Source organism: Poromitra crassiceps, assembly GCF_964638095.1.
Source record: "Poromitra crassiceps genome assembly, chromosome: 6".
NCBI lineage: Eukaryota > Metazoa > Chordata > Actinopteri > Beryciformes > Melamphaidae > Poromitra > Poromitra crassiceps.
The window spans coordinates 2,107,557-2,117,889 of NC_139627.1; the positions used below are offsets into that span (position 1 = coordinate 2,107,557).

The 10,333-nt window shown below is 43.9% G+C and overlaps 1 protein-coding gene across 1 annotated transcript; it reads left to right on the forward strand.

The window, feature by feature from the left end:
* The first annotated feature begins 2,226 nt into the window (after nucleotides 1-2,226).
* Nucleotides 2,227-7,301, forward strand: b3galt4 (UDP-Gal:betaGlcNAc beta 1,3-galactosyltransferase, polypeptide 4). Its single transcript, XM_083638400.1, has 2 exons — nucleotides 2,227-2,311; nucleotides 4,485-7,301. The coding sequence occupies exon 2, from the start codon at nucleotides 4,493-4,495 to the stop codon at nucleotides 5,615-5,617; it is 1,125 nt and encodes a 374-aa protein (XP_083494526.1). The 5' UTR covers nucleotides 2,227-2,311; nucleotides 4,485-4,492; the 3' UTR covers nucleotides 5,618-7,301.
* Nucleotides 7,302-10,333: the final 3,032 nt, after the last annotated feature.

The following is a 10,333-nucleotide window of genomic DNA, read 5'->3' on the forward strand; positions in this document are numbered from 1 at the left end:
AACAAACATACCATAAAACAACGATAGAAACAATAAAACAATAAAAGGAACTAGAAATTAAAACACATACCATTTATAAACAGCACAAGAGCAGCACAATAAACAGCACAAGGGGCTCTGAAAGTCTTCTTGAGCCCAATGAGTGCACCAAGGTGCACATGTTGAATCTAGGCAACATGTAGACAACATGTACTTTGACAGCATGTTAGGTTAGGTTACGGTTAAGTTTATTTGATATGGACATGGACATCACAGAGCATTGGAGATGAAACATACATGTATGCACAACAACCAGATACACAGTGATTCAAGATTCAAGATTTTTATTGTCACTCCATAGTATCAAGTATCACGTGTGAAATTCTTGTGCTGTAGACTCCCTTACAACATAGTGCAAAATGACAGGGCATATAGGTGCAGGAAAACAAGAGAAACAACAAGCAATAAGGCAGTAAAGCAATAAAACAAGCCAAAAACAGTGACATAGTCACTGCACATAGGTGCAAATAGTATAGAGACAATTTAAACATAATTAAACATTCTGCTTGCACAGGTGCAGATAGCATAGGCCTAATTAAACATACATAATGGTAGCAGCTGCAGTGCTGCTACTACATGATTGTTGGGAGTTTATTTGTGTATGTTAAGGAGTCTCGTGGCCTGCGGGAAGAAACTGTCCCTCAAGCGATTTGTGCGTGCTTTTCGGAACCTGTATCTCCTCCCTGAGGGTAACAGGGAGAACAGGCTGTTGTGGGGGTGGTTTGTGTCCTTGATGATCTTCAGGGACCTCCTCAGGCACCGCTGGTTGTACAGTTCCTGCAGTTCTGGCAGCTCACATCCTGTTACGTGCTGGGCCGCGCGCCTCACTCTTCTTAGCGCCCTGCGGTCCATGGTGGACCGTGGACAGTGTTTAGTGTTTATAGCGGAACACTAATTTGCAACACCTGTCCACAGGCGACTCCTACACCAAAACACAACCCAAATGGACATACCCCAAAAGAAACATAATCAAATATAAAACCACAAGAGGAAAGCTAATACATACAAATGTATTGACAAGAGTTGACTAACTGACATAGAACAAGCATTACCGCTGAATTACCACCAGGCGTCGTAGATCTACGTATGTCAGGACTGGATACAGTCTGAATTGAGAACCACAGCCAGAACAATAGTCTGTGGACAGCACGGCTTCACGCCCATGCAAATGCTAGAGAAATTGCCCCTTCGGGTATGTGAGAGAGCTAGGCTATAGCTACTAGATCTCGCCGAACTTTTTGTTGCTTTTCATTTGTAATATTTAGGCTATTCATGATTATTCAGATTGTGCCTACTAAAACAAATTGTAGCCTAATTGCCACTCGCGCCCCCGCCCACACACATTATAATGTAGCCTATCCTTCCATCACTGTCGATCGCTAATTATTCCCATATAGGGACTATTTGGTGACCTTTGGGCTAGGCTACTTTATTCATTTTTTATTTTTGTGTGTGATGTGAACTGGCCTTCTAGACCTAGGCTATTAAAGGCATCCTCCTATCACTCTTTTTCGATTAATGAAACAATGCCATCGAACCGATTTAACAATATAGGGACGGTAGCCTATAAAAGACAAGCCTCCTGCAGAGTTGCAGATGTAGCCTAATGACTGCGCATGCAGCCCCGACATTACATCAAGAGTGACAAGTGACAGCTCTCAAATGCAGCCAGCAACATCTGCTGCATTTGGCAATCTGAATAGCGGGGCTGGCCGCCAAACGATGTCATCAGAGAGCCTGAAAAACGAAAGAGAGAGAGGCACCATGAAGAAGATCTGCATGTCGGAGCGCGTTTTTATTACACTCGATGCGGTCGTGGGTTGCCTACTATTATTTGGCACCATATGCATTATCCCAAAGAGATAATATTTCTTTTAGCTCAGTGTTTGTTTTTTTCCCTCCGTCGCGATCCTTAAGCTACACATTCAGATATAGTATTGTGAAGAATAAGGGCAGATAGCCTACAGCTCCGGACTACGCACGCATATATTGCCAAATCGACCGTTTCATTTGCGCAACTGCGCATAGGCGACCCCCACTTTTGTCCAAAGTGATGCGGCTGCAGCACCGAGGGTACCAGCCTCTCCGCCACATCCACACCGCCTGGCAGCAACATCTGGACCTCTGATCAAGGGCAAAGGAGATCAATCAAGGGTGCCCAGTCTGCCCACACACGCAGAGAGAGAGAGAGAGAGAGAGAGAGGGAGAGACCCTAACTAACGGAATGGCACAGCACGTATAGCCGTCGAGACAAAGGAGCAGCAGAGACGGGGTGAGTTGCAGATAGGTAGGCTGGCGGCCTGGGAGAACCCATCACATTGTTGCTAATCAGCCAAAGAAGCTGGAAAACGAGTTGTGCATGTATTTTGAGATTTTGAGTGATTTGGTTATTTTAATCTCCATATAATAGCCGCCTACATCATGGTGATGGCGAATAATTGTTTTCATCAAATGCCTATTTATTTGTATGGTTTTGGTGGAATGTCACTGTATAAATTATTAGGCTATGTTGTGGTTGTGGAATGTTTATACATTTTTTCTCACTTATTAGGCTACTCACTTATAATAGATTAAAATAGCCTACTCCTAACTTTTGATCTGAGCTTTCGTTTCGTGGACACCAACTCCAACCTCAAAAAGTTATATATGGGGAGAGTTTCTTGAAATATCAATAGGCTAAATGAAAACATGTGAAGGGTTTTTGCAGGCCACCTCAGGCCACCATATGCGTGCATAGGGCCACCATATGCGTGCATAGGCTATATGAGATAGTTCTATGTGTGTGTAGATTTCATCATAATAATAATAGCCTACATCTTAATAGGGTGTAACATTGTGATTGAAGTCTGTCATTTAATTTGACAGTTAGAGGCATTGTGATAAGAATGCGTAGCGCGACATGCCTAGTTAGTGGCCGGGCCAGCGAAGCGGCAGGGCCACTTCTTGTATTTGCCTGTATTATTATTATTAGGGGTCCAAGCACGAAGTGCGTGGATCCCTATTGTATCTGTTCCGATTTTTTTTTTTTTTTTTCTTCTTCTCCGGTAAAACTGTATGTACAGCAGAAACTGTAATGCTCAGCGTAGCCAGACTGGGCACATAGATTGTAAATGTGCCTCACTACTCAGAAACAAAAAATTACCCATATCGGCCAGATGGTGGCGCTATAACAGACCATTTCGCGTTATGGTCCATATCTTCTGAACCGTGAGGCGTAGAATCAAAATTCCACTTCGGCTGTATTCCCTGGATCAATACGCATCTATCCATATAGGCCACGCCCATTTGCGTGTGCCTAGATGTTCCGCCATCTTGGACTTTGTCAATAACCTATTTTTGCTATCTCCTCCCAGGCCATTTGCCTGAATGAGCCTAAACTTTTTCTGTGCAATCTCTGGACTTACCTGACCAAAACTCTTACACAGAATTTGGATACGTGAAACCGTCTTGAAATGATAAATGTTTAAACTTTTGTGTATTTACTTTTGTTCTTTTCCTGCCCTAAAAGTGTGTGGATCTCAGAAACCATACACCCCCCATCACCCAAACTTTCCACACAGGTTCACGACATCACCCACTACTCAGAGTAAAAAAATTACACCAATCCACCAGATGGTGGCGCTATAACAGCCAATTTCACGTTTGTCGGTCCATAACTTCTGAACTGCGAGCTGTAGAATCAAAATTCCACATCTACTGGTTTCCCTGGAGCATCATGTATCTAACCCACTAGGCCACGCCCATTTCTGTGTGGTAGATTTTCCGCCATTTTGAATTTAATCAAAAACCTACTTTTGCGAGCTCCTCCTAGACTGTTTGGCCAAATCACACAAAACTTTTTCTGGGTTATCTATGGACTACCCCGACCTAAAGTTATTAAAGGATTTTGGATACGTGAAACCGTTTTGAAATGATAAATGTCTAAACTTGTGTGTATTTGCTTTTGTTCTTTTCCTGCCCTAAAAGTGTGTGGATCTCAGAAACCATACGCCCCACATCACCCACCTTTCTACATAGTTTCAAGACATCACCCACTACTCAGAGGAAAAAATTACACCAATCCACCAGATGGTGGCGCTATAACAGCCAACCACCACTACTACTGCCGCTGCTGCTACTACTACTACTACTATTCTTAGTACTTCTGCTGCTACTATTGCTACCACTCCCACTACTACCAACACTACTACTACTACTACTACTATTACTACTACTGCTACTACTACTACTACTACTACTAGTACTGCTTGGAAACCGTCAGGTCACCGGATCTCAACCAAACTTTGTTTACTTGTGCACATACCTTGGACTTGTGACTAAAGACTTGAGACATGACTTGGACTATAGCTAAAAGACTTGAGACTTGCCCGGCCACGACCCATTGCTGCGCAGCAGCTATAATTGTTTTTCGTCTCTTACCATGCTTTTATCTATTCACTCTGGAGGTTGTGTCATGGTGGGACGGGGGCTCTGGGTGTGTAAGCCCCGGGTTGGAAAGCGAGGGAACAGACTTGGACTCGTGCCTCTCCTCTGCGTGGTGATCGTGACCGTGGCGCTGCTCGCCCTGCTCTTCGTGGACCGGATCGAGTCATGGGTCACCTCTATGAGTATGAGCACCGCGCTGGAGCCGCACGACGCTGGCATCGCCCCCCTACAGAGCCTCCCTCTCCCTCCCACCAGACCCGAGGAGTTCCTGCTCATGCCCAGCCCGCTTGTCTGCCAGCGTGCCAAGCCATACCTCATCACCATGGTCACCTCGGCTCCTGCCAACCAGAGAGCACGCCAGGCTATAAGGGACACTTGGGGTGGGGAGGTGGAGGTGAGGGCCCGCCGGGTCATGACCTTGTTCATGGTGGGTGTGGCGTCTGACCCAGGACTGGCCAAGCTGCTGATAGAGGAGGCCCGCGAGCGAGGAGACCTGATCCAGGGCCGTTTTGTGGACACCTACTCCAACCTGACGCTGAAGACCCTGTCCATGCTGGGCTGGGCCCGCAGGTTCTGCCCTCAGGCCCACTTCATGGCCAAAGTGGACGACGACGTCCTGTTCAACCCCAGTGCCCTGCTGCACTTCCTGAACAGGAGCCGAAATCCCTACGAACAAGGGGACCTGTACCTGGGCAGGGTGCATCTCCACGTGGCTCCCGACCGCGACCCCGAGAGCAAGCATTACCTCCCATTTGGAGCTTACCCTGCCTCTGTCTTTCCAGACTATTGCAGTGGTACAGCCTACGTCCTGTCCCGCTCCACGTTGCTCAAAGTGTCTCTGGCAGCCGCTGCGTCGCCTCTATCCACGCCGCTGCCCCCCGAGGATGTGTTTGTGGGCCTGTGTGCCCGTACGGCCGGGGTGCTGCCCTCGCACTGTCCGCTTTTCTCTGGTGGACCGGCTGTGCCGTACGGGCGCTGCTGCTATCAGGCCATGGTGTCCATCCATCACATCCCACCCAGGGAGATGCTGCGCTACTGGGCTGATGGGCATTCGGCACCCCGCTGCTCCTGGCTGAGCCTACGTGCTTCCTTGGGAGTCTGCAAAGTCAGGGCCATGATCGGGACAGCCTTGGGGCTGGAGCAGGGGCTGTGAGGGGAGTGCAGACTGCCTTGGAAGGATGGTTGGACTCATTGTGGCGCTGTGCCCCACTTCAATTCTGTGAATAGCACAAGCACTGTTCTGGCTGTGAGGCAAACACTGTGTACACTAAGAAAACAAAATGTGATTGTATTTTTATAGCTTTATTTTTTGGATTCCAATTTATTTACTCTCTAGACCACACATCATGGTATGGAGTACAAACATAGACAAAACATCAGTACAAATGGTAAACAACCAGAATAGATCTTTGACACAAATGACAAAATATTTTGGCACATAGCCAAATTTTACATTGCAACTCAAAATTGTATTCATTTAAACACCTGAATGCATTTCTATTAATTTAAAAGGCATTTTGGTCAAGGCCAAAAGAGAAATGATCAAATGGTACACAATAGTTTGAAGATATGAAGACTGTTAACAGTATCTTGCAATGTTACATTGACACACACCATAGCTATAAATAACAAACACATGCAACTACACAATATTCACACACTGCTAGTGTAAAGTGAAGATATACAGCTGCTTGTTATATGTGATACATGCACTATGGAACAAGTCTTTCTATTAACACAGAAAGCATGAACTAATAGGCTGCTACCAGTACCTACACATTGTAAGACCTGTCTAGTCTGGCACCGACTGCTTCCAATGTAGATTTTAGTCACAAAAAACAGATGCATTAAATGCATGTTTTCCCCAAAAGCAGCACACGTAGATATCAAACCTACAAGCGAGTCCTGAGACACAGCGGGAAGAAAATACCACACTGGTACTTGATTTATTAGCCAAAACTGTTTATGTTCAGAATGGTCATACTCACTGTGGTACTGTCATGATGTATGAAGGAACATTGGACACTTGGGGCTGGAGAGAGCTAAATGTATTTGGCCTGTGTTGTGGATAGATAGCAGAGGAAGTCAGGCACCATTATGCTCATCTCTCCTGGAGGCCCAACTGTTCTGGAGGTGCAGCCTCCCACCAGACGCTGAAACGGCACCATGGACGTGGTGTGATACACGGCTATTGGCACACTGAGCCGCAGTATTTTTAAACTCGTTCCATCCAATTATGTAACGCTAAACAAGTGGAGTGTGAATGATGGCGTGACACTGCTTGGTCTGGACTGATTCATTTGCAGCCTCTGCTAGTATAGGACTTGGGATAGATAATGACATTTAAAAAGGCAGATGGGGATGGGTCAGGACGGGGCCTCAGGCCGCGTTTTGCTCCTCCCCTCGTTTGTGTGTGTTTACACTCAGGAAATGTATGAATGGAATGCTGTCACAAATAAACCACTCTGTTTTATTTCAGGCTTTCCTGATGTCTTTGTGAGGAGATTAAGTTCACATTATGTATGCGTGCCTATTGACGACACACTGAGGATTGTGGGAAATTGGTTTTCTCCTTTTTAAACTATCTGTAGAAAAAGTTAAGGAAGTTAAAAGCAGAATGACATGACACCTGCAACAAAAAATGGAACAAGCTGCCTATTGAATAGTAACTTTTTTTTTGTTATAGCCAATACCAACCGTTCTGTTTAACCACTGATTGGGAAAGACGAGAAGAGGAATGAGAGTAAAATGTGGTTGGGTTACTTCCTGATTTGGAAAAAGATAAAAGAAAATAAAAAAAAATCACACACTGATATTTTAAATCTCAATCTGTTTTCAAATCCGTTTTTTGTTTTTTCTCTTTTGCATTGGGCTCAGCACCTGCCCTCTTATGGTTTGGATGTGTGTTCATTTATTTCTTCTAACATTTACTTCCTTATCTGCTGAGATCATGTGTCCTCCACTTACCACTTCCCTTTTAGAGTTTTCCTGAATGCTTTACGAACAGTGTTTCTTGAAGCGCTATCTCTGAAGCCATTAACACGTATTTACCAAGTGTGCAAAACTTAATGCGTGTTCTCTGCCTTTTGCAAAACTGTAAACACAACTCACTGTTTTACATTCAGTTTGCAATTAACACTTATAGCAAAACTGTAAACATTGCAATGAAAACACTTTTATATAATGTTAAGTGCCCTATTTTTTTTTGGGGGGGGGGGGGGGGGGGTGACTGTCAAAGGTGACTAGTTTGCATCCCTGCAAGGTGAGATTTAGCCTCTCTCTTCTTCTTTTTTGCACAAATGTCTTTTGTTGTTTGAGCAGCAGTGTTAGAATTTTTATTTTATGGATACATTTTTTGGGGGGGAGGTGACTTGTTCTCCTTATTTGTATTGATAGTGTGTTATGTTCATAATACACATAGACATTTGAATACCTGTGTGTATCTATGTTTACTACAATACTTTCTTGTTAACTGCTATGCCCTACACACAGGAAAGCATTAATTTCTATCAGTGCGTATAGTTGGTGCTTTTGTGTGCTAATTCAATTGATTGTTTGTGTGTACTGTATCAATGCAAAAACAATATTTTAAAAGCATTTGAATAGTTTCGGAAGAATTGTTTGCTTTAGCAAGAGATGTAACCGAAGGGCCACACATTGGACTCATAACTGCCAATTAGTCTCTCTATTTTGAACCCTCTCTCCCACTGTGATTGGTCATTTCTCCTGTTAATCTCCTGATGCATAGTGATACAAATCAAATGGCTGTAGTGGATGAGATTTATGAACATAATGCTGCTTTTTATAGGCAAAGTGGAACGTCACTTCCTGCTTCAGCACTGTACCAGAGATTTTCATCCGCCATTTCTTTTCCCGTAGACATGTCATAAAATGCTTATAAAATAGTTGTACTTCGTTGAACCAAATGGTTCAGCTAACGCTATAATCGGGAGAGACCATAGAACATTTCACTCAGACCAAAACTTAAAACATCGAAGAAATATTTTCTTTAAACCCGCATTTTTTTTAAACGTTTTGGTCTTAGTGAAATGTTCTGCGATCTATCCTGTTTCTAAATATATCTGTACCGTTTGGTTTGAACCAGTAAAACTATTTTTATACACATTTTACTAAATGTCTATGGGAAAATAAATTAAAGTACCAGAGATGAAAATCTCTGGTACAGTGCTGAAGCAGGAAGTAGGCGGTCACTTTGCCTCTCTATTGAGTTTTTGGAGGTTGTTTTCTTTTCTTTTGAGGAGGTTGGGGGCCGGATTGGGATGGTCCAGGGGCCGGCCACATTTTGCCCATGTGTGCCATAGATGCACACTGACTGTTACTGTTGGTAGTGATGATAACAGCTGTTACTGTTGGTAGTGATGATAACAGCAGACGCCTCTAAAAAGAAAAGTTAATTTCTGTGCCCACCTCATCAGTATGCAAGCTGAAATTCCTTATCAGTTGACAACATGCAGCATTTCTGCAGGGTCCGTTTTGTCAGCAGGGAGGAATGTAGGACAGTGTCAGAGAATGCTCCTTTTATACAGAGGTCAAAGGTCACCACAGAAAGTCACTGGGTTTTGGCCTGTACAATGGTTCCTTTTCTATTTCTTGAATCTGTCAACATTATTACCTCCATCATCGTTCACTGGTCTCCATTTCAGATAATTAAGGTAAAATCTTACTGGGAGGAGCCCGCATAGATGATAATAATCATAACAGATGACAGCTAAGGCAGTGGTTCTCAACTGGTCGAGGCCTCAGGACCCACATTTTTCTTAGTCATTAAGTTAACAAGTTTATCACCAGTTTAAACAAGTTTAAACTGGTGATGCTTGCAGCTATACCAGGACTTAAAATTCACTTTGCAAAGTAGGGGGGAATTCCCCCCTTATGTTCTTCAGATAGGGGGGATTTATACATTTTGGGGGGGGATCTATAGACTTTGGGGTGAGACACTAACCCGAGTTCCCAGTAAAAGTGCAAATACTCAACTAAAAATAGACTCAGGTAGAAGTTGAAGTAGGGGTTCAAATCCTTTAGCCTACTCAACTCATATTATAAAAGTACATAGTTACAGAATGTTAAGCAGCTGAATTCACACAGCACCATGCATTTTACAAATTGAGCAGCTCATTTCACCCTCCTTATGCTCAAGTATGTACCATTTCTGCTGAGACTTATCTTTAGGTTTGATCTTTTTCCTCTTTACATTATGGGTGCTGCGTGTCTCGGGTTCATTAACGTCGTTCTTGTTCTCTGGATCATCAACAACAACGTTGACATCACTGGCACTCGGCATCGGGAGAATTAACGTTATTAATGTCATTGTCACTATCGATTTCTTCATCGTCAGTAACGTAAACATCACTGACACTGACGTTACTCGGTGTTACGTTAACGTTACCACTAGAAGTGCCTTGTTGTTCGACCGTTTGTTTTTTGTGACCGGGTCCCCCTTCTGACGACGTAGTTTTCCTTTTTAGCCAGCGATCAATCACGTTTGCAAGCAGCTGTCTGTATCCACGAGAAACCAGCAGAGGAGCGTTGATGTCGAGAGAGGACTGAGTCGACAGAGCTAGTGTGCTAATGTTTGTTGTCAACTGGCCAACGAAGTGAAATTTGCCCAGTTGTTTGAATGCTGCAACGTTCCGCACAAACACAGATCGGTCGACACAAACCGGATTACTCTCCCTTTATAAATTGAAAATATGCGTGAATTCGGGAAAATGTGCGGGATGCCCTCAATGGATAAAGGACTTCTAGATACATATCTGGCTTAAAAAATGAGCCTGATACAGCCTCTGAAAGACAGCATGAGCCTGATACAGCCTCTGAAAGACAGCAATGTCAGGGAGTGGACGCCGCC